Source organism: Arctopsyche grandis, chromosome 13, assembly GCF_051622035.1.
Source record: "Arctopsyche grandis isolate Sample6627 chromosome 13, ASM5162203v2, whole genome shotgun sequence".
NCBI classification, from domain to species: Eukaryota; Metazoa; Arthropoda; class Insecta; order Trichoptera; family Hydropsychidae; genus Arctopsyche; species Arctopsyche grandis.
The window spans coordinates 23,623,576-23,648,329 of record NC_135367.1 but is presented as its reverse complement, the minus strand read 5'-3'; the positions used below and the strand labels follow the sequence as shown (position 1 = coordinate 23,648,329).

General features: G+C 33.7%; 2 protein-coding genes across 2 annotated transcripts; both read right to left on the bottom strand.

Moving 5' to 3' along the window:
- Window positions 1-1,228: 1,228 nt before the first annotated feature.
- On the bottom strand, window positions 1,229-5,309 carry LOC143921554 (CLIP domain-containing serine protease HP8-like). Its single transcript, XM_077444900.1, has 3 exons — window positions 5,219-5,309; window positions 2,556-2,713; window positions 1,229-1,855 (listed from the first exon to the last, which is right to left on the bottom strand). Exons 1-3 carry the CDS (start codon window positions 5,295-5,297, stop codon window positions 1,610-1,612), a joined length of 483 nt encoding a protein of 160 aa, XP_077301026.1. The 5' UTR covers window positions 5,298-5,309; the 3' UTR covers window positions 1,229-1,609.
- Window positions 5,310-10,157: 4,848 nt separating this feature from the next.
- tst (superkiller complex helicase subunit twister) lies at window positions 10,158-22,956 on the bottom strand. Its single transcript, XM_077444895.1, has 19 exons — window positions 22,796-22,956; window positions 21,960-22,145; window positions 21,652-21,877; window positions 20,034-20,216; window positions 19,620-19,903; window positions 19,439-19,551; window positions 16,745-16,976; window positions 16,484-16,667; window positions 16,259-16,402; window positions 16,061-16,169; window positions 14,994-15,120; window positions 14,808-14,912; window positions 14,577-14,733; window positions 14,356-14,500; window positions 13,800-14,107; window positions 13,280-13,719; window positions 13,029-13,210; window positions 11,489-11,915; window positions 10,158-11,417 (listed from the first exon to the last, which is right to left on the bottom strand). Exons 1-19 carry the CDS (start codon window positions 22,844-22,846, stop codon window positions 11,271-11,273), a joined length of 3,750 nt encoding a protein of 1,249 aa, XP_077301021.1. The 5' UTR covers window positions 22,847-22,956; the 3' UTR covers window positions 10,158-11,270.
- Between the last annotated feature and the right edge of the window lie 1,798 nt (window positions 22,957-24,754).

Below are 24,754 nucleotides of genomic sequence, written 5' to 3'. Positions count from 1 at the left end.
ATTAGTTCTGGGTCATGGGTTTATATACATTTGTCTTTGTCTTCACGAAACGTGTCGTAGTTGCATGATGACATCACTGCTGGGTTTCGTTCGTTTTACGATCGAGCGATGAACTCTTTCTTCTGGAATAGTCAAAGGGGACGTTGCCCTCGAGTTTTGCATGTTTGTATAGGAGCGATGATGATGCCACCGTAATACTTGTGTATTTTTGTGAAATATATGAGATCACTGGTTTTGATTCGGAATAGCACAAGTTGTGCTATATTTCTACAATTTTATCTATTTATCAATAAAACACAAGCTGTACGATTGCATCATCGCGTTCGTGTATGAGCATGCAGAGCCAACTTTGGGAAACACTTCGTTCATATCAAGGGCAAAGGCACAATTCAACTCGCTCCAGATAAATTGCACCGAGTCCGTAGGAACGAGTCTGGAGAGGCTGGTAGTCACCGGAACGCTAGAGGGAAAGCGAGCGAGAAAACGGTATTCCAAGAGATGGTCTATTAAAAAAAAGGAACTGGTGGGATCGTCCCTTAACGATGCCTTTAATTTGGCACAGAATCAATCGTATGTCAATCGTATCCAAGATGACACCAATAATCACGACGCTCAGCATTGAGTAAGCGAGAAAGAAGACTGAATTTTTTAAATATTAAAAGTATATATTATATATTATACCTGCAAATTTGATCGAGGCATTCAGTCTAATCAATCCAATGTCGTTGATAACTTGAACCCGGTCGTAGTTCGGATGAATGATCAGTTTCTCGTAGCCGAAGTTCTGATAGGGAGGAGCACACGTTTCGGTTTCGTTTGTTCCATCACAGTCTATTTCCGTTTCGGTATTGTGCTCCCCAATACGAATTGCCTCTAGTACCCCAGATCTCGATTTTACTAAGCAGTGGGCAGCCGTCAAGATATAGCGATTGTTAATTATGGTTCCGCCACACTTGTATTCAAGTACTTCCTCTGATTCTCTAACTAGTTAAAGATTATATGTAGTCAATACATCTTACATATTATGGTAATATATGTGGTACTCTATGCTTATATAATAAAAATGTGTATAATTAGTTTTTTAAATCTCTGTGAGAGATATAATTGAACGAGAGTTGGGAATCATCCCCTTATTTGTTCTCGTGGGGAGAGTAAAGAGGTTACTCTCATTGGTAATAGGTACTTAATTAAGGTAATGTATTGTCTACATAGTATTTAAATTCAGGATGAATTCGATGTATTTATTATGCGTCTTTGGTTAGTAGTTATCGTTATGGTAGATGAGCCAAGAATAGAAGACTTAATCTAATGGGTTATCTACTGGAAAGGACCGTCAATCCATTTGAGATCCTCTGAGAGATTCTTTTTTCAAACAAAGTTGTCATAGGTTGTCTGGTCATGATATTTTTTGTAGCTAGAAACCATATTAAAGATCAAATCTCTCAAATTTGTCCTTGATTTTTTTTGTTTGATTAAATACTTCTGGTTGATAATACAAATAAATAAAATATTTAAAGCAACCAACATAAGAAGAGAAATTGTAGAAAGGCAACAAGAAAAAAAGGGAGTAGTATTGAATTTCACTGTTGGTATATGTAAGTAAAATTTACTAACACGATCTATAAAGGAGCAGTGCCATCCATGGATACTCGTAAACTCCAGTTTTATTCCCACCGTAGATGCGATCCGCATCGGAATATCCACAGTCGGTAGGGAGCAAATATAATTTTGGATGTTGGCTAACGTCAGCTGGTAAAGTGAGCCAAAAGTCATCATTGTTAATTATCGTTGGAGAAATGGTGGTAGTCATCTCGGAAGCCGTCGACTGATCCATCAATCTTACTGGACAGCATACCTGAAAGAAGGAAAAATAATAATGTTAAGCTTAAAATGGAATTGAAAAATTACGTAGAAAATAGTAGATATAGTATTTGTAGTAGAAAGAACCAGACTAGTGATAACCAGAGATAGGCGGACAAGTTTTCCTACAAAGCAAGAGATCAAAAGAAAGGTTGACAATAGTGAAGCATTTTTTGTGGGCAAAAGTAACTTGTCCGCCGATCTCTGGTGATAACATTATTTGGACATACAGAAAGCTTCTATTATTTGTTCTCTCATAGCCATGGACGTTGGGAAGTGTGAGAAGCGATGAGAGAGAGAGGGTTTTTTGAGTGATTTCCTGATAGCGTTATGTTTTAGTTATTTTCTTTTATTTTGAATGAAATGAAAAATTAGAACTATCAAGTTTAAAAATATCGGCATTTCGGACCTGTTAAATGTGTAAGCCTGAGGCATGGTAGCGACCAGTGGCATGCTGTAAAAATCTCCCTGTATTTGTCGCACAGCTCTACGTACGAACGCGCAGGATACAAAAGGACTAGCTGAAGTCATACCTGTTCCCTTTGTATCCTGCTCGCGCACACATAAGTAAAGCTCTGCGGTAAAAACAGGGAGATTTTCATGGAACTATTATGTATCAAAAAGTCTTTCTTTTAATATTACTATTTTTTTTCTACCATAGGTTTTGACTATTATATTTATTGAAAAATTTTAACCTTGGGTTTAAGTCCATTGAAGCCGCAATGATACGGTTTCAAAGAGTTTGCGTTGAAATTTGAAGATTTTTTCAATTTCTCCAACAAGTCGTCGCACTTTTCCAGCTCAATGCATTCGCCAGGATATTTGTCGGGTGTTTGGCATTCATTTCCGATACCTATAAATTATACAAGACAGATTAAAAATGTTGTACGATTAATATTTAATCGGCTTCTTTTAAATAAAACCAGTTTCGGTATGATAATTGAGATATCTGTGCATCCATACATATGTAGATGTACTTGTATAATTTTAATTTTAATTTCAGTCTTCGATAAATTAAGGAAAATCAATATATGTCAGTTTTAATATCGAATTTACATAATTAATACGAAGAAATTTGTCTGACGCTATCTTGGACTCACACTGACAAAAGTAACTATAGTTCATATAAATTGTATACATATATATATATATGTATATAGCTGGGACGTAATTTTGATTTTGATTTTTTGATTTTTAAATGCTTTTTATTATTACGAAATTATGTTCACAATACATCTTATATCTATTTTAATAGCTACTGATCTACTGATCATTTTCTATTTTACAATTTTAATTTAATTTGGTTAGTAATCACAGTATTATATTATTCTAATGTTAATCTAAAGCATAATAGGAAAAAGAGCTCAAAAACCTATTTACAATCCTTATAAATGTTCATAATACATCTAATACATAATATTAATCTAAAGTCGATGACCTAAAGCAGATTGTGTTTAGGTAATCTGTGTTTATACCTGAAGGGTATAGACATTTTATTGTAATCACCGAGACTCTTCACAAGTGTGTTAGTATGGTTATTAGAGATTCTTTCATAGAATCTACTGGTTAGTTTGTTAGTAATGTCTGTTACAAACGGAATATTATATTTAGCATGCAGTTTTTTCAGGTTAGTATATATGGGTGTATTATAAATTATTTTAAGGGATTTATTTTGTATTACTTGGAGCTTGGAAAGGTTAGTATTCGAGGCGTTATTCCATACAGGTGAAGCATAGGTTAATAATGGTAATATGAGCGCGCGATATAATTTTATTTTATTTAGCGTTGATAAAGAACTATGGCGATTAAATATTGGATATATTGAGGATATACCCCGCATCGCCTTGCATTTCGCTGCCTCAATGTGAGGTGCCCATCTCATTCTTTTATCAAACGTTACTCCTAAATATTTTATTACTGACTGCCATTTCAGACTTTCTCCAGAGGGGATTTTCAGATCTGAACTTGGCTTATGTTTTCTAACACTAAAGAATATGGCGTCTGTTTTGGTTTGATTAATTTGAATTTTCCACTTAGTGAAGTGTTCAGTCATTGTTTTAATTGCAAATTCAAGATTTTTAAGAATAGTGTCTGGTTTTTTGCTACTTGTGGACGTAATTTTAGATTTTTCGGGGAGGGGCAAATTGGACTAGTTTTGTTATTTGAAGAGCACCCAGCTCTTATAGGTTTTTTCAGAAAAAGCTTTTGATGGACATGTTGCAGATTTGCTGGCCTAAGCTTTTAGTAAAGAATAATCGATTTGATTAAGATCGATCAAATGACATGCATGTTCCTGACCCGGAAAATAATATCTACTATCTACAAATCCTTAAGTATTGTGATTATAATATCCGGTACATTATTTGATAATATTTTGAGGATAATTAACAGGGAGAAACTACATAAGATCAACCGACCGTATTGTGACAAGTTGCTGATAGTTATTTAAATGTATGTATAATAGTTTTTATCAAAAAAAGTTTGAAGATCCCCATTTTTATTACCACACCCAAGAAGATCCCTATTTTTATTAACAAGAATATTATGAGTAAGGACCGGCGAACAAGATGCTCGACAGCTAAAAAAATGGTTTACTGTTGTCAATTTCTATTGTCAATCTTTTTTTTGGCTCTCCTGGTTTCTCGGACAATGGAGAGGACTATTGCTATTTTATGACAGCAACTCAACCGCCGATCTCTAATCATGAGATCTTCAACTATATATATGTATATGTATTTATATATGTATACAGAGCCGGCTCATGGATTTTTGCAGCTGTGTGCAAGGCGCATAAAAAAAATTGAGAACTAAATAAACATTATTCAAAAACACAAAAAAAAAAATTGTAAATTTGTAAAATTATAAAAAATAAAAAAATTAATTCGTCTGGCTTTGATTTTATTGTTTGGCTTTTTGGTTTTTACTGGCTTTTAAATTCGGTTGGGCAATTTCATCTTGTATTAAAATTTGAAGCATCATCTTCTAATAAAATCGTTATGTGTACTCGTATTTTAAAATCGTTATTTTCATGTAAGTCGAAAACATGATAGTTTATGAGAATTTATATATATCGAAAAATTTGTAACATTTATCAAAAAATCACTTATATTACATAAAATATGCATCAAGAATACATTTTATAATATATCGGTTCTAATTGACTCTAGAAACTGCTAAAATTATCTAGGGTTTTCATCTCACGACGGCATATTTCACAAATTCTAAGCTTAGTGGATGCTTGTTTATCTGAAACTGAGTGCGCCGTTTGATAGTAAGCACGTTTGGTAGTAAGCCTTTTGATAGTAAGCACTTTTGATATGCTTTCGTGAGATGAAAACACTGTTTACTGTTTACTTACGAACTGATATACTGACGTCACGTTTCTTGATGATTGATAGAACGCTTATTAAAATCGACACCTTTACCAGTAGTAGCATCTTGAGACAAGTGCGATTGAAAAGTGGTTGTCACCGCAATTTATATACCAATTTACATTTACATACTCGGGACCGGTGCGTGGCGTAAATTAAAAAGGCGCTTAAAATTACTCATGTAGAACCGTTGAAATAGTGCGCTTCCCGTTTGACTGTATTATTATTTTTTTGTTTATTCCCCCCTTTGATCATTTGTTGATACCGACTTATTCCAATTTAAAATTCTTCCTTTTCAATTTAAAGTTTGCTAAATCACCTTCGACATGGTCGCGTTTGAGTTGCCATCCTGCGAGTTGGGACCGGCTCGAACATGTTGTTGCATCCCACTTTACTTCCGTCCTGGTCGTCATATTAAACAGCGTACATTAAGGGCGAAAGCACACTGAGTGGTACGTGGCACGTGTTTTTTTTTTAGATACTTTGAAACATGCAAAAAAACGCAGCATCCCTAGCCTATATACACGGTACAAAGTACCAAAAATCACCCTATAGAGTGTTTTCGGTGATATTTTATTCTTGCTTGACAGTGAATCCCATATTTGAAGAAATACAGGGGAAACTTATCGTTTGCATATGGATATGCGTACATGTGCGACCTCCCAAACAAATGCATTCTGCACGTGCAAATATACCCAAATTCGGTTTACGAGATTATTTAGTCTGGATTGCCTGATTGAGTTATCTTTCATAATTTTTAATATACAATTTAGAAGTCCTAGAGACTACAAATTAGTCTTCTGATTTGTCTCATGACATGCTTTAATTGATTTTATGACAGTCATAATCAAAACTGATCGAAAAAGTCTGCAGTTATTAGCTATATTGAAAGGAAAAGTCGTCAAAATGTATTCGATTCATTCTTGATAACTTTAAAGACCAATTGAAAAACCCACAAACGAAAATATATATTTATATGTAAATACATGAAAGTGCTTAGCGATTTTTAGGTTTTTGCAGGGCAATTCATTTGAGAGCGAGCATCCCTTGTACCAAACAATGTACACTCAGTCCTGTTACCTGTAAATATGTAAATCCTGCGAAAACAGGATCAGTCACGTTTTATGAGTATTACATTGTTTTAAATTTCAACAAATATTTCGCAGGCTTTAACAGCATCCCTCTGAGTGCTCGGCGAACGTGAGAATTGATGAAAATCGAAATGCTGTATATATGTAACTCGAATGGTATTAATCAGGGCTGTGGAGTCGGAGTCGGAGTCGTGCATTAGGAGCATTTCAAGCAGAGTAAAAAAATCAACCGACTTCAACTTCTTTTTAATTAATAGTATTACAGTATGCGTCAACTAGAGTTTCTAATTGTATTGTAGTAAATCGACTAACGTGGACGTGGACTCTGAAGACCAGGATAATCAGCCGCATCGAAGCTTTTGAGATGCGAGTCTACAGGCGTATGCTGAAGATCCCGTGAACCAAAAAAGTATCAAATGAAGCTATCATCGTCACGATAGGGAGAGGCAGGGAACTTGTTTCTGTCATCAAGCGGAGAAAGATGGAGTACCTCGGACACATGATACGGGGTCCAAAATACGAATTTCTCCGTTTGATAACCATGGGAAAAATAGAAGGTAGAAAATGGATTGGCAGGAAGAAGTTGTCTTGACTTCGAAACATGCGCATGTGGACCGATATGAGCGCCGAAGACTGTTCCGAGCCGCTGAAGACCGATCCGGATATCTGCAAATAATCGACGAGGTGGTCGCCAACGTTCGGATGCGGACAGGGCATAAGAAGAAATCGACTTGAATTAAATTAAATTGAAATTTAATAATCTTATATATGTACATATAAAACTAAAACGGTGTATGTATGTTTTTCGTTTCTGATTGGCTGTCGTCAAAGTCGTTTCTGATTGGCTGTCGTCAAAGTCGTTACTGATTGGCTGTCGTCAAAGTCGTTACTGATTGGCTGGATTGGTCAAAGACGTTTGTGATTAGTCGGTCGTCAAATAATATTCATTTTTTTCTATAGAAATATATTTATATATAAATTTAATAAAAAAACAAATGAATATTTTTTTCATGGGTTTCGTTTCATTTCCAGCACCACTAGTTTCTTTATAAAATCATGAATTTAAATTACATTGTAAATATAATCGCTGAATTGCACACATATTGATGTTTTCTGGCCAAAACCGATGTTTCTTCCGTCTCACTTTTTTGTTATTAAATTGATTTGTTTGTGTAAATGAAATTCATACACAAGTACTATAAATGTACTTACTTTTTATTTATACCTATTTCATTACCAATAATCCAATAAATTGGGTTACACATAAATTTTTAGTGGTTTTGTTTATTCCTTCCATCTTACTAAAATCGTTCCAAGTTGGAGTTGCGTGTCGAATCATAAAATAAAGCCGCAGTCGGAGTCGGAGTCAGAGTCGGTAAATTTTGATACGACTCCACAGCCCTGGTATTAATTTTATTTACCCTCGGCTAAAGCTTTAAAACATGCATTTGATGACAAACCTGGGATTTGTGAACGCACACAAATGACTAGTCAGTGTGCAAATGTACACCGCCAGTTTAATCTAGCAAAGCAAATTACAAAATGTGGTGCGATATGACATTTTTTATATGGAAACAGGGCCGTAGAATGGGGGGAAGGGGGCAGATGACCCCGGGCGCTAGATTGAGGGGGGCGCCAAATGAAAACTACATAAGCTACGGCTCCGTATGGAAACATACTGCTGCCATATTTGCAGTATGCAGCCTTTTTTCTCGATTTAAGGTTCGATGCTCCATTTTCGATGCTTGTTTTTGTTCATTATGCAGCAACGTGAGATTATTTAGTCTGGATTGTTTGATTGAGTTTTTTTTTGTAATATTTTATGATTTTTAGCTTACTGAATAACTTCTCAACACTAACTAGCCTATGGCTGTTATTTACTTTTATAAAAAGTAAAACTTTTAAAAACTTTCCCCATATTGTGAATATTGAAACAATCACGAAGAGTTCATATTTGCAATGAGAGTGATTCTATTAAATATATTTATATATATATATATATATATATATATATATATATATATATATATATATATATATATAGATATATATATATATATATATATATATATATATATATATATATATATATATATATATATATATATATATATATATATATATATATATATATATATATATATATATATATATGGGTCCTACTTTAGTATGCGGTCTACCTTAGCATGCGATCTACCTTTGAATCGCAGTCGACTATTTTTTTTTATTTGTATCGTAGCAATGAAATGTTTATTACAACTTTTGTTTTTTCCTGCCGCCCCATAATGTTAAAGCATTTCTATCAAAATATCGTCAGTAGATACATATCTTTTACCAAATCTTAAATTAATAGGGCCAACCTTAACTTAACCTAACCTATCATGACCCTTAAATAAATAGGTGTTGGCTGCTAAGATATGTTTTTTTTTGTGAAAATATTGATGAAATAAAACTTTAAAAAAAGATATCTTAGCAGCCAACACCTATTAATTTAACCTTTCCACCGCGTACGACTACTATACATGTCCTAGCGAACATGCCCTCAGCGCGCGAGACACGCATAGATGTCTTGGAAGTTCCAACCTGTATAAGAGCCGTCTATTGTGTTAAAATTTTATAACTTGGTTGAAAATATTACTAAATGTATACTTTACCAAATTCAATATATGGCAGTAGTCAAAAAAAAAAAATATAGGTTGTAAAATTCAAAAAAATATTACAACCTATATTTATAGTCGAAAATGCGATAACAAAATCCGCAAAAAAGCAGCCGCGTACAGGGCATGTTCGCTAAATTTGGTGACGCGGGAAAAGGGTTAAGGGTAAGGATAGGTTAGGTTAAGTTAAGGTTGGCCATATTCATATAAGTTTGTTATTGTTAGGTTCGGTATTATTCAGTCTCAGTGTCACAGCCGAGAACTGAGACAGTGAGACCGCATATTAAAGTAAAAACGTGAAGGTAGATCGCATACTAAAGTAGATATGTGAAGGTAGACCGCATACTAAAGTAGCACCTATGTATGTATGTATGTAGATCTGAGAAGCCGTGTCAATCTTTGTCTTTTTTTTCTCATTACTGATATTAACTGAAGAAAAGACTAACAAGGGCCGATGCCTGAAATCCTTATAAAAGTGATGGAAAATGCGTTCGAATGATCCTGAGATGTTAAAAATGGACGCAGTTTTAGAGGTATTTTTTAACGATTAAGGTAAATTTTTTTAAGTACGTACAATTGAAGAATTTAACTATGCAGGTTAAGTAAAATTATATTAGCAAAAATAATTAGTAGCAGTGGGGGGGGGGCGAACATTCTTCACGATAAAAACACAACGCGCCGGCCTTGTATATACATACTTGCACAATTTAAATACATACATATGTATGTACATACTCGACTACTTAAAACTTCCTAATATAATATATTGCAATAATTACCATTTTACTGTTTTTTTTTTTAATATACTTGACCAACGAGTTTCTGTTATATTAATTGTTTTTCTCTAGCATATTTATGATTCAATTATGTATTAAAATTAGTCATCGACTCATAAAGCGATCAAATATTTTGCGTGTTTTTCTCTTTAGAAATTATCAGGGCTATGGAGTTGGTGTCGTGTTTTTTTTTAATGACTCCACAGCCGTGGAAAATTTTCCAAATATAACAGGATAAATGTCTAAATTAAGAAAATGGCCAGACGAAATTTAAAGTTCTTAGTTAGGGAAATACATATTAAAATTCTTGGCCATGCAACGGTTATCTACTAACCACTAGAAGCTCAAAAATTACCTTGCTAAGTCGAGCAAAAGTTGAGATTTAGTGAAATGCAAAGAAAGTATCCAGTCAATGAGCTTTATTAATGAATACATAAAAAATAAAGTAAAAAAAAAAAACTATTAACACTGTTCGAAGTATGATATGTTATTTTTAACGAATCTAAAGGCTACAAACATTAGATAACATATATAATACCAACATTATTTATTTAGTCATAAGAAAATCACATAAATATTGAATCTAAATGAAGATATAAAATTGAAAAAATATATTTAATTTAAAGAGTTTTAAAATCCAATTATTTAACCTTAAATTCACTAATATTGTAAATTTTAAAAATAATTTGAATAAATTAATTATTGCATCACGGTACACAAACTTCAATAAATATATTTGTAAAATTTTCAAATATGTACATATGTGGGTACATTCGGCCGGAGCGAAAAACACGATTTTCAGATTATCATCGAGGGACCAATGGAAAACTTTCGTCACATCAAGGGAATGTTAAATAAAAAAAAAACATTGGTTATAAACAATGTCCTGTATCAATCGATTTATTTCGGCAAAAAAAAAAATTTCGAAAAAGTAGATCAAAATAATTTATTTTGACGCAAAATGTCATGTTTTACATCAAAACAGGTTATTTCAGCCTCACATTTAATAAAAATATTAATTTTATTCAGAACTTTTTGTGTTCAGATTAACATTAAAATTTTTTTTTACGATTGACGATTTTCTGAAAATAACGCTTCCCCCATACAAACACCCATTGAGAGCGCAGCGCGCTTTGTATATGAACTTTCGAGTGATACGACAACTTTGAATCAGTCAAAACTTATCATAATCGACCCAAATAAACTTCAATAGGTGAATATTAAGCGTTAATTTTTATTTAAAATAGTAAAAAAAAAAATTAAAACCATTCTGAGAAAGAGATATATAAAAAATCTACTTTATCTAAATTTTTCGCCTAAATATAAATTGATTGGTTGGAAGCACAGTACATAGTTTAAAATCAATGATTTTTTTTCTATTGAATGTTCCCTTGATACAACGAAAGTTTTCCACTAGATCCGTCGACGATAAACTAAAACTCACGTTTTCCGCTCCGGCCTAATGTATAGGTACATATGTAAGTATTTAAAAAAAATAGATTGATTTCTGACAAATCAAAAGTTCAAATTGACATCATCTTGTGTGTAAAGACTCGCAGCGAACACAATGTCTCTTTTGATAGCCAACGAAGCCTCGTCCATCTTCGATTGTAAAATGGGATCACCGATGATCTTCGCAACATCCCTCACGTTCATCAACACCTGCAAGTAAAATTTCATAAATATTCGGATCAACATGCAATAACACCCCACTGTAGAATATCGACAATTACCTCGTGCAATTTTTGAATGCTGTGTACAATGATGCCCTCTTGGACGTCCGTTATGTTGATAATTTCACAGAAGGGTTTACCTTTGGCCCACTCGTACACGACCTGGACCAAGCCGAAGTTCAAGCGATCGGCTTGAGCTAGTGGATCGTCGGTACCCACATCGAATTGCTTCTCCAATTCCGAAAGATATTGATCGACGTACTGTATCTCGATTATGCGATCTTCGAGTTTTTTGTCGAGCTTCTGTTGGGTTTTTAGTTGGATCCGGGCTTCGACGACGAGGCAGCTGAGTAAGGCTGCTATCTCGGCTGGTCCGAGATCGGTGAGAATGTTCCGGAATACGATTTCGGTGATCATCAGTTCGTTTTTTCCGAGCTCGCATGCGACGCGGCCTTTGATTGCTACATGTTGTTGAGAGTCAATGTATCTGAAATTTAATGAATAATAATAACATATATAAAAAAACGAATGCGATGTGTGTTCGTGGGTATGTGCGGTGCATCGACAAGTATGGGGATTTCAAAAAAACAAATTTTAGAATACCAGGAGTATATGTTGTGCCTAGAGATATTGAATAAAATAAATACACGCGAACGAGGCGCACAACCAATCAGCGTGAAGTGGTCCACGTAGACTAAAACGTTTGGCCAATTAGAGGAACGTATCGTCATTCTGACCAAAGGGTGTAGCTATATACTATATGGATGTAGCGTGACTAGCGGGGACCTGAGTGTCTGAAATGTGCTCCTGATATTGAGCGCCGAGTGACGTCAGCCTCAGAGCGTACACACATCCACACATCCTCGAAGACACACACACACATTCATTCATCATTTCAACGGGTGAACGGCTCATTAATACGCGAGCGCGCCTATAAATAAATTATCTTACACTTTATTTATATATGTAAAACACTAGCTGAACCCGGCATGCGTTGCAATGCCACAATAACGCATGCAATTCCTGTTTCTCGATAAGTGAATGTTTCAGTTTCAAATTAATACTTAATAATCAAATTAAATTACAGTAATGATAATTTGTTGGAAAAACGCAAGTGGCGACCACATTTGAAATTATTTAATTGTTTGTTTATTTTAACCTAACAACGCAGGTGGCGATGTGAAAACATTTGAAATTATTACGTTGCAATGCCACTCGTTCCCGGTCTCGTTTTTGGACGATTTTTTTTACAGAAACCATCCCCGGACATGCACACAATAACTCATGTAAGTTTCATCGCAATCGGTTGAATGGAATAGGAACGCATACGTGACAGACAGACAGACAAACATTGATTTATATATATATATATATATATATATATATATATATATATATATATATATATATATAGATATAACTTTATTTTAATTCGTGTGTATATATATATATATATATATATATATATATATATATATATATATATATATATATATATATATACACACGAATTAAAATAAAGTTATATCTATATATATATATATATATATATATATATATATATATATATATATGATTAGTATTACATATTTTGAAATACCTTAGCTCTTTCAATACTTGTAGTTTCTTTTGATATTCAGGATACAAAGACATGCCTTCAGTAGATAACATCCTTTCCATTTCATTGTATTTCCATTCTATTTGCTTACGTTCAAATACTGCCGGGAATTCATTTTCAAAATTGAAATGATTGCTTGGAGTACCCATCCAACCTAATTGTTTCTAAAATAATGTTTTTTAATTAAGACATTTAATAATGATTTCATTACATACATATCAAGATTAACGTACTTCCAATACGGCGACTCGATTCAACGATTCCATAATTTCACCCCTGTTGATTTTCAGACCCTTCGTCAAGTTGACAAATTCGATTTTGGTCGTGCCGATGTTCGTCGTGAACGACAGCTGTACCAGCTCTCTGACAGCCTGAAGACATTTGGGGCTCGGTGGTGTGTTTTTAGTCTTGCTATGCTGCCGAGTGTCGTAGTCGTTCAGCACTGCCGAGCAGTCACCTTTATACTTGGCCGAGGTCAATGCTACAATGTGTTTTGACTTGATCGTGATCACTTTGTGGTTCGGATAGTTGGAATACGCACTGCTGTAGACCTGAGTGCGAGCGAGGCTTTTAATGGCGTACCATAGATTCTTGTTGGTGATATGCGGAGAAACCATATAGAAATTAGGGTCGAACTCCAAAACCAACACTTTGAAGTCTTCGAATCGGTTTCCTGTAACGATTATATATTATATTAAGTGAGTATTATGAATTCGAAAACACATTTAGATGATATTTTCTCAACCGACTTACCGGTGTAGCCCAATAAAACTCCCAATTGAAAAGCGTACTTTTCGAAACAAACGACTAATATTTTCCCCGGCAGGATCTCTTTCGTTTTTTGCATTAGAATGACAGGCATGATGTCGGTCAACTCTTGTATGTATTGTGACGCCACTTCGCAAAATTGGGACAGGAATGCGTAATTCGGAGTCCTCTCCAACTCGGAAAGAAGTTTGCTCAAATTTTGCATTTCGATCTTGACTGTGCTCGTCTTGGATTGCACACCGAATTCCCGGAACGAATTTTTCATCATACTTTCTATGGAGAGATTCGTCACTCTGAAATATAAATAATCAAAATTATATATTATACTAGTATTGTATCCGATGAAATATCATCGCATGGGTGTTTATCATATAAAATAAAATAAAAAAATGTGTCGATCCTGTGTTAGACCCCCCATAGCGGGGAGCCAAGCACATGACGTGCCGTTCTTCCTGTGTGATTTTGCCCTTATTTACCACTTGGGTCAATCCATATTGGGAAAAGTTCAGCTTAAAATTATACGAAATCAATAAATACATACCTTAATAAACTAAGCATTGTAGCATAAGTGACACGGAACTGAGATGACAATTTGGTTGGTTTTCCCAAGATCATGTTGACCAAATCTGAACTCGCTGGCACTTCTTTTTTGCACAAAATAATTACAGTGCCAGTATCGTCCAAGCCTTAAAATAGCAATATCGTTAAATAAACCGCTAGTTATTAATTTAATGCACATCAATTAAAAAAAATATTCTAGACCTCTTCTTCCAGCGCGTCCTGCCATTTGAATATATTCAGACGGCAGTAAAGTTCGCCAATTCATACCATCATATTTGGTGATGGATTCGAAGATGACAGTCCTGGCTGGCATGTTTACTCCAACGGCGAATGTTTCAGTGGCGAATAATAATTTCACCTAAACCGAATTTAAATAACATCAAGAGAGATAGTTTATTGAATTATCATGAATCATTAAAAATTTGTACATACCAGGCCGAGTTGGAAGAGCATTTCAACGACCTCTTTCAAGATCGGTAAAATGCCGCTGTGATGTACTCCGATGCCTTGCGATAAGAGGCTTTGTAATGTCATTACCTATGTTTAAAAGTTGTATTGTAAAATCATCTTTGTTCGGTAAGAATTAAATAATAATTGCATGAAATACTAATTATATACTTGTGGTAGTTTTCTGTCGGATTCACTCAGTTTCCGTAAACAGGCTTGAATGAAGATATGTGTACGACTCTTCTCTTTTGCCGTAGTTAAATCTAATGATGTTAAGCTTTCAGCAACTCCATCACATCTGTTGAAAAATTATAGAATATTTCAATAGTAAACTAAAGTCGATGTAAAGTTGATATGGAATTTTTGGTCACCAGTATTGATATTTAATCAATACAGGTTGGGAATATACAAACATGTAGGATTAGGATGCAATGAGTTTTAACGATGCACGTGGATTAGATCAGACAGTGTTTTATTGTATGTACGTCTTAACGTTGGGCATGTCATTGGGCAAGTGTCTCATCTATGGTTACTACCAAGGTAGTATACAAACATTCCATCCATACACACTCTGTATTAAGCACCCTACATGTTCAAAACCAAATCTTACACTTTTAGATAATAGCCAGATATCCAAACCTTTTGCAAATTCAATCCATTCAATGAGACTTTGTATTTAAAGGGGAAGATAATAGTATTTTTGTTCATAGTTTTTTTTTAAATTCAATTTAAACCACCAAATTATGTATATGTTACAGTTAAAGTGTATTTTCCAGCTGTAATATATTCCGTCTAACCCACGTTAGTTGATTCATATGGCGAATTACATTCCAACTGGTCAAAATATATTACAACTGAAAGTACAGTTCAACTATAAGTTGATACCAGATTAGATGGAGAGGTTTGGTTTTCGTGAAAACGTCACTCAACTAGTAAATTGAGTTGTAAAGTCACATTTTTTTTTAACACATTCTTAGAGTTATTATAATACGGTATTCATTACCTTTATTCATAATATCTAGCAAACATTAACGCATTATTGAATTCTAAAGCATTTGTGCTGTCAAAACTCTACTGTTATATTACAACTGGCGCACATTGTTGAAAGTGTATTTGCGCTTATAAAGATATACTTGTTGAATTGCATTCGAATGTGAATGACCTAAAACGCAGGTTGGAATATATTACAACTGAAAATACACTTCGTTTGTAAAATATATAATGCATAAAACACTAACCTATTTCTAGAAAGGATAAATACGACTACAGGAAGTTTATCGTTGCGTTGAAGATGATCGACGAGTCCAACCCACATACCTTTTTCTTGATTGGGACTGCGGAAGTTACCTAAAAAAAATACATGTTTATCGAAAATGACAAATTAAAAATATTATAATTTGAAAAAATTTGAATTTGAAAAAAAAAAAAAACAGTACCCTTGGCAAATTTATTTTTCGGTCCGAAAGTTTCAGCTTTTTTACTCAGATAGGATTTACAAGCTTCAGTATAGCCTGTTAGTAAGAATCTTTCTTCCGGGCCCATAATTTTGTATCGATTATCTTTAGATTTACCTCCAGATCCTAAACAAAGTAATTAGATACAATATTTACATAATTCATCATTAATAATGTATGTGATCTGAACAAACAATCTAAAAGTACCAGTATAAAGATAATGGCATAAACCGACAGGGCGTTTCGTCGTTGAAACTACATAAACCATACGTTTCTTGGTTCGTCCGACCCAGTCGGCGAACTCTAAGGTATTAGGTACAGTAGCGCTCAACATAACAATACCGCAATGCGAAGGCAATAATATAAGTACTTCTTCCCAAACATATCCTCTCTGCAAATTAACAAAAAAATATATATATAAATATACAAACAATCCACAAAAACAACTTTAGTTTTAGCATTCATTACCTGTGTGTCGTTTATGTAATGTACTTCATCAAATATGACGTATTCCAAGTCTCGGATGACATCGGCGCCGTAGTACAACATGGATCGTAGAATTTCAGTGGTCATCACTAAGCAACTGGCCGTTGTGTTGATTTGTATGTCACCCGTGATCAGTCCGACGTCTCCAAAAGCTCTGGTGAACTCGCGGTATTTTTGATTCGACAATGCCTTTACGGGCGATGTATATACTACTCTAAAATCGAAATGAATACCATATATATATATAAAGTAAAGCAAGATGGTAAGTTGGTGCACAAGTTTAAGTATAAGATGAACATACAAGTGCAAGTGTAATCTTCAACATAGCAATGTATTATATATTGTTATAGAACGGGAATAATTTAAACGTCCATTTTATAAAATAAATGTGCATTTAATAAAATTACTGTACATTACAAAAATTTTGTGTGCATTTCTAAATGACGGATACAGATTGCATTAGAAACTTTGCTTTGATTATTGAAAGAAATATTTCCTACTTAAAAAGCGGATGGAATGTGTATTAACCCATTTGAACCCAGGCGGTCAGTTATGAACTTACACGATGTGTGCCAACGTGGTCGTTCACGTTATTTTACACTTTTGCGTCGTAAAACAAAGGGATCACTCAGACCGGTCGTAAAACCTTTCGTTACGCTTGGTTAGATGTTGGTGATGAATTTTAAGAAAGTCACACGAAATTAAATCCGTTCCTTTTGGAGTTTTGAGGGAACAACATCGAGCGCTTTTCGACTTGCAGATAAGTCGAAGAGAAAACATACGTAAGTTTTTTATTTTTACATATTTTTTATTTATCTTTATGTTTCTAATACAGTAGGACTTATTGTATAATATGAATAAGAGAAATTGCGTTTACATATCTCATATTCCTGGAAAAAAAAAGTCGACGGAGTCGTATATGAACCTTTGGGATAATGACACATATTTTTTTCCAGATAATGCAAATTTACTACTGCAGATATACTGGACGAAATTGATAATTGGGACGAGTCCAACTTCCGGATTCCATTTACATTTTAAACTTGATAAATTAGAATTTATCAGACAGGCAACCAGAGACTTTGTGCAAGAGTTATGGTCAAAAACGAAAAAAATCGGGCCCATTTAGAGCCGGCAGTTAATCAAGTTAATCAAAATCAAAAGGATGTTGGAAGACATTTGATAATGCCTATTTTGTTTTTACGACTTTTGAACCCGAAATCTCGTTTATGACAATTCTTCTTTTAAAAGGGTGCACCCTTTTTTTGTTTTGTTGACGATGTGTATATGTCACAATATACCTACGTGTGTGATGTTATGCGATTTGAAAATATCATTTTATCGAAGAGATGCGTTTTTTGCTATTTTTTAAATTAATTTTATAAATTTCTTAAGAATAAAATTACAAATAACCAGTGAGAAAGTATTATAAATGATTATGTGACTCCATTGTGATTTTTGTATTATTTTTTTTTATTCTATGTACATATATGTTCTTTCCAAAAATGTAATAAAAAAAATAAAAAACATGTTTCATTAGCCCAAAAGGTCGTTCACGACACCACCCTGAAAAAAATTTAAAATGTTGAAAAATCAATTAACTATCCATCCCTATCCTATAAAAAATATTTCCCATGAAATAACTCAAAGATTTTGGAAAATAAACGAAAAAATAGTTCTGGGCAAATGGAACTTGTGTTTTCACGCGAGCTCTGGGTTCAAATGGGTTAAAATGACAGATGAACTGTATCGGCAACGTCGCGAATACCAAAATACGAACTGACAACGACCAACGCTTCTCTCTACTGGATACCTTCTTTTTATTTACTCTTCGGCTTGTGACCTTGGCTTCGACTTTATTTATTTATTGAAAAATCAACAGGCGACAGATGTAGAAATGCATAAAAATAAATATAACAAAATAGCATCTGAGCCCAACTATAGATTTTAATGACCTGACATCATCATTCATATTCATGCGAAATACGTAAAAAAAGTAAACACTTTTGACAGTTGACAGTTGTCAATAGCGGAAGACTGCAACGTTGCCACTTTTTGAATCTATTCTAATGCTAAAATCTATTCATTCGAATGATCGTTTTATAATTTTTAATGGTCACTTTATAATGTCAAAATATTTTATCCGATGCACAATACGAGATTGTTTAATGCACCACAAATAATGCAAATTTTTAATGCACAAACATTTTTTTAAAGATACAAAGTATTTTTCTCAATGTACAGTTAAATCGTACCCTTATAGAACTATTAACATTACATCGATAAAAATTGTTAGTATTAGAAGTATACAATTCAGTTATTTTTAAAGGTTATTTAAAAAAAATTGTAATTCTATGAAGAGGGGAAACTGTCTCTGGAGCAGAACGATTACACAAGTTTGTTAAGTCTATAAATCTGCTACATGTGTATGTAAAAGTGCATTAGGTTGGCATGTTTAAGTTTGCATGGAAAAATAAACACGGTTTAAGCGCTTAACGAGTCTATTGGCACCCTTACCGCGTGTCCCTTTAAGAGTTGAATCTTACGCGTATGTACCAAGTCAACAATGATGTTCTTGGTCAGTCCCCTACACCCAAAACTACAAAGAACAAGTTGCAAACTATTTCATATTTACCATTGATATACAAACAAAAAAAAATCATAGCAATAAATTACCTGGTGCAATGTTTGAGGGAAAGTGCTATAGCATATTCTGCAACGACAGTTTTCCCTGCAGAAGTATGAGCGGCTACAAAAACGTGCGCTTGCTCTTCTAACTTCAATATTGCCTAAAAATAAAACAATCGTAAAAAAAAGAATTCTACAATATCAACCCAAGGCAGAAATCACCTGTTACCAATTTTTGGAAGGTGTCCAGTTCGAACGGGAATTTGTGCGCCATATTAGGAACTTTCTTTTCAAAATCTTCGACGGGTCGACTGGTGTCCATAATTTCCACCCATTCCGTCACCGTCGATTTGACAACTGGTTTGTGAGTCGATATACTTAAAACGGGAGCTTTTGGTAGGTCTACCATTATTTCATCTTCCAAGGCTTTTTTGTCGAGAATATAGCTGTTATCTTTCTCATCCACAACTGCCGCTTGAAGTTGTGATTTGCCATCTGATTCACCCCACATACCTAAAAAGTAGCATTGCACATATTTACTCATTGCAATATGTATGTATCTTCACACCAAAGTGCGTTGCTAAATGCAATGAAGTATGAAAAATATTACAATATATGTACATATGTACGATGTCTTACTAACCGATCAAAGGATCTTCATCTAAAGATAAAGAATTTCTATTTGAACCACTTCTTAGATTCAATTGAGGTCTATTTGTTTTAGAATTTGCTATATTTAAGTTATCATCGAACATTGGTTCAGAATATTCAGTTTCTTCAATAAAATCAAGTCCGATATTTAGCTTTGCTATTCTGGAGAGCCAACCTGTGAAACAATACAAATGATACAATTCGAGAATGTCAAAGATAATTTAAAGTTTCAAATTAGAACTATCACATTTGGTGTATTATCTTTTATACATAGTACTTATACTAGAAAAAAATACTGCTTTTGATCTGAGCCACACCGAGTTGGCCGTTAGTTGCGAGACCAGATCAAATGAACGCAGTTGTATGGAGCATGCCACACTGGGCAACTTACTGGTCTCCCAAGTAATAAAATCGGCCGACCAGTGAGATCGGTTGCCAGCGTTCGGTCTGGTCTCAGTAGTTTTATTGCTTGAGCAACAGCTCAATCGCTTAAAATGTGCATATAACGTTGTATTGAGGGTTGCCATACTCGGCGATCACTCGAAATCACATATTGAAAACTCTTATAGATATTAGTGATCGGATTCTTGGTCGCTTTTGGTTGTCCGAGTCAGAGAAATGTTATAATAAAAGTGGCTTTAGGCGTTATATTGTTGTCAAGTGAGGATTGTCCACAGACATTCCTAAATAATTTTAGCATCAGTCGTATTTGATGCTTGGTGCTCGACGTACATATGTCCGATAAAAACTTCTCTGGGCAAGGGCAATGGGCAAGTGCATCTTAAAAAAATTGCACAATGCATTCAAAAACACACAATAAACAACATAGGATACATTTTTATAAGTAAATTGATCATTTAAGTAACATATTATTCAATCAACATGGTAGTTTAACAGTTTTTAAAAGTGTCATGGCGATCGCCTGCATTCTACATAAAATTTCAGGGGTGGCACCAGAGAAATGTAAAAATTATTTTTAAATAGATGTAAAAACATTTCTCTTGAATACTCAATTATATTAATAACCAATTATTTAAGTTTAATTAATATACACATCGCTCATTTTATATTATACATATGTTTGTTGAAACTATACATTACACGTTAATTTAAGAGTTCCCAAGGACAGACAAATACAAAAAAGTGGATAAAAATAATCCGCCAACTGAGAAAAGAAACGGATTGGCCACCAACGCCCAGCACCATCATATACTCAAATTGTAAATAAATCTATATCAAAATACAACTTTAATTTCTGTAGTGTACATATATGTGATGACCCTGATTGTATTCTGTGTGTTTTAGTGTAGTTATGAAGACGTACAGCGTAATATTAAATAAGGCGCTTCTATTATTATAACATTTCTCTGGTCCGAGTTGAGAAACTTTGCTTGGCCGATTAAGTCACTTAGCTCTTAGGATTTATGATCCTAAAGTGGAAGTATATTCTCTTATGTTATCTCTAATAGTTATTCTTAGGGTAAGAGCGTCACATTTATCAGCATTCGATTGGAATCAGTTCAAGATTTCAGTCTAATTTAGCACATTTTCTAAGCTAGTTTAAAGAGTTGACTCAACAAGAATATATTTTTTAGTGTAAATCGACATACGTTGTCCCATAAATGATTTTTCATTTGCATGAGCTTCAGTGATGCGTTCTACTTTTTCTACAGCGAAGTTTGAAGGTAAAAATGGAATTCTTGCAGGGTTTCCACGTGAAGCCAATTGGGGCGGCAGCGGAGGTCTCTTCATGCTAAGATCGTCGGTTTTGCCGTTTTCGATGTCCACTTTTTCGGTCCATCCGATTATCTCATCGTTTTGAGGGTGCTTTACAGACTGTGCATTGTAAAATAAATGAATAAATATGTGCAATGAATGAAATAATACAATAGATATGTATAATATATTATATAAGTACCTTTAGGCTGTAATGTACAAGTACATTTTGATGTACAAAGAGTGTTTTTAAATCGACTTTTCTCTGCCAAATTTTGGTAGTTTTTTTTTCCTCATAATTTGAAAGTTTAGCTGGGATTAAAAGATTCACTACGCTGTCTTGCAATTCGTCAATGGCAACTGGCGGTAGATCTTCATCATCTAACCACTGAAAATGATAGGTAAGCAAAAGTATGCAAAATTGGTCAGCTCTAATAAGATAAGTTTTCATATTGATTTTATTCTTAAAATCTTAATTTTTGATTAGGTAGCCATTATTGCCGAGCTCGTGATAAATATGATGATGTTTTTTTGATTGATTTCTGTTTCCAAAATTACAATAAGTGACTTAGCTCTGTTAAGTCGGCAAATAAAGTCTCAACAAGCATTTATTATTAGTATTTAGTGTTAAAATAAAAAAAGAATAATAAATTTCATAGCATTTTAAAATTTTACTGATTCAAAACCAAATTAGTTGTTTGGGTTTTGATTTTGCTTCGGTCGAATTGTATGGTTCAAAATCGGCTCACATCTCCGGTATTTTAAGTTAAAACTTATTGACATAAGATCAGTGATATGCAGAAATTGTTTTTTTTTGTGGATATTTTTTTGTTTGTCTATAATCTGATAAATATTAAAATAAAGTAAAGATAACCTTCATATACATTGACGGTAAAAAAATAATGGAATATTTGATAGTTTTAGGAACACAATATGTTTTTGTTTGTGACGTTTCAATATGCATCAATATTGCGATAATACGTATGCACATAACCTCTAATTCAGAAATAAAGAAAATAATGAAAGTACAATACTGACCGTGGGCGTCTGAAGACTAGTATCTTCGAAGTCTACTATTTTGATTGTCATTTTAAGCAATTTTCTCGTTTATTAGATAGTAAATAAATAAAGAAACACGACTAGCATTATCACCGAACTCTGACATTTAAGACCCGTCCGTCTGTTGATTGCCGAGATTTGGCCGAAACCTGATATTTTACTGACATGGCAATTTATTATATTTATCCGCGTGAAAAGTGGCTTAAAATTGATGATTTCAAAAATAGGGTGGCTTCAAATAATCATAAATAGTTTTATCTACTTATTTTTTTTTTACATAAGTGAGTAGGTATATAGTGTTGGAAAAAATGTTGAAATTTATAATAAGATTCAAGGTTTACTTACCAATAACTTTCTAATTTTTAATTGCCTTAAGAATTCCTCCATTTGTATAATATAATAATTGATTTAAAAGTTAATGTGAGGCTTTAGATTCGTGGAGGAAACGTTATACACTCAAACTTGCCGCGAGTAAAACCGGGTTTTGTAAAGAGAAACAAGTAACACTAAAGGTGATATTATAAAACTAAATACGATTGTAGTTGGGTTTTGAAATGTTTTGTAATGTGAAAATGTTTTGTAATTTAAATTTTCTATGTTTTTGAAAGTACATATGTCATTCTATGTTACTAGTGATGTGCCCGATGAAATATCATCGCATGAGTTATGGCAAATTAAGCTATTAATTTAAAAAAATAATCTAAAAGAAATGTGTCAGTTCTGTATTCAATCCGCACGCGGTGGTATTTTTTACTAACCTCCTTTATTTCCAAATACCTTTTAGATATATTTATATTTAATTGTTTTTATATGAAAAAAAAAATGGTAAAAACTACCTTTGTACCTACCTATGTACATATAAAAAATATAAAACACCAACAGAAAATTAATTAATTAAATAAATTTTCGATAGATGGCGCTAAATATTAAGAGACTTATTTCCCTTGAGGGAACATTGGTAGCAAACAGTATATATAGAAGTTTTTCCTTCATCTGTTATTATGTTCGTATTATATTCGAACCTTTTGTTGCCAGCCTTTTTATATACATATAATATGTCGAATCGAAACTATAATTATAGTACGGCGAGCATGAAATCAGTCTCTCGAGACCCACTCATACACACAGCAGTCGTCGGCACGCACCTTATGGAGCAACAAAGGAAAGTGTTCCTTTAAATTATAAATAAATTTAAGAAAGAAAGAAGGACGCCTTTCATTTCAACATTCTGGATCCCGATCACAATCCTGACACAAGCCCGAACATATGTATATGCTTTCACTCGTCTCTGCTTTGCGCAACTGTCATCCATTTCACCTCACAAACTTTCCCAATTTCGTCTACCCATCTTCATTGCGGTCTTCCTTTTACTCTTTACATCTATCAACTAACATTCTAACACTCAATCTATCTTTCATCCATTCTATACATACATATGTATGTATGTACATACATATATGTAAATAGTGGGTCACTGTTATATGTAGACAGTTTATATTCACTTCTTAGATATCTTCCTTTTATGAACTCATACTGTATATAATAATTTTTTTATATAATAGTTTCTTTATTTATTGATGTGCAGAAAATGTTTTTACAAGCCTCTTCTATATTTCACTTCGCTCATTGGTCTGACAACATATGTATATTATTTATAAAGCTACGAATGTATGCGGTGCTTATAAATATTTTTGGCAGTCAAGAGAGACCAAATCTTTTTATCATTGCAAACATGAACACATGTAAATATTATATGTTGTATACATATATGTACATACATACATCAGTGGCGTACCGTAAAAATCTAAATATTTTTATCCCACATAATTATTTACGTGCGTGCGAGCAGGATACAAGGGGACTATCTAGATGACGTCATACCGAGTCTCCTTGTATCCTGCTCGCGCACACGTAAGTAAAACTGAGCGATAAAAACAG

Coding starts and splice junctions, on each gene's coding strand:
- tst (XM_077444895.1), bottom strand. CDS start 22,846: ATGACAATCAAAATAGTAGACTTCGAAGATACTAGTCTTCAGACGCCC. Junction 13,211..13,279: donor ATCGAGTCGCCGTATTGGAA/GTACGTTAATCT, acceptor ACATTATTTTAG/AAACAATTAGGTTGGATGGG. Junction 11,916..13,028: donor CAAGTATTGAAAGAGCTAAG/GTATTTCAAAAT, acceptor ATTAAATTTCAG/ATACATTGACTCTCAACAAC.
- LOC143921554 (XM_077444900.1), bottom strand. CDS start 5,297: ATGCTACTACTGGTAAAGGTGTCGATTTTAATAAGCGTTCTATCAATC. Junction 2,714..5,218: donor TGACGTCAGTATATCAGTTC/GTAAGTAAACAG, acceptor TATAATTTATAG/GTATCGGAAATGAATGCCAA. Junction 1,856..2,555: donor TCAATGGACTTAAACCCAAG/GTTAAAATTTTT, acceptor TCCTTCTTTCAG/GTATGCTGTCCAGTAAGATT.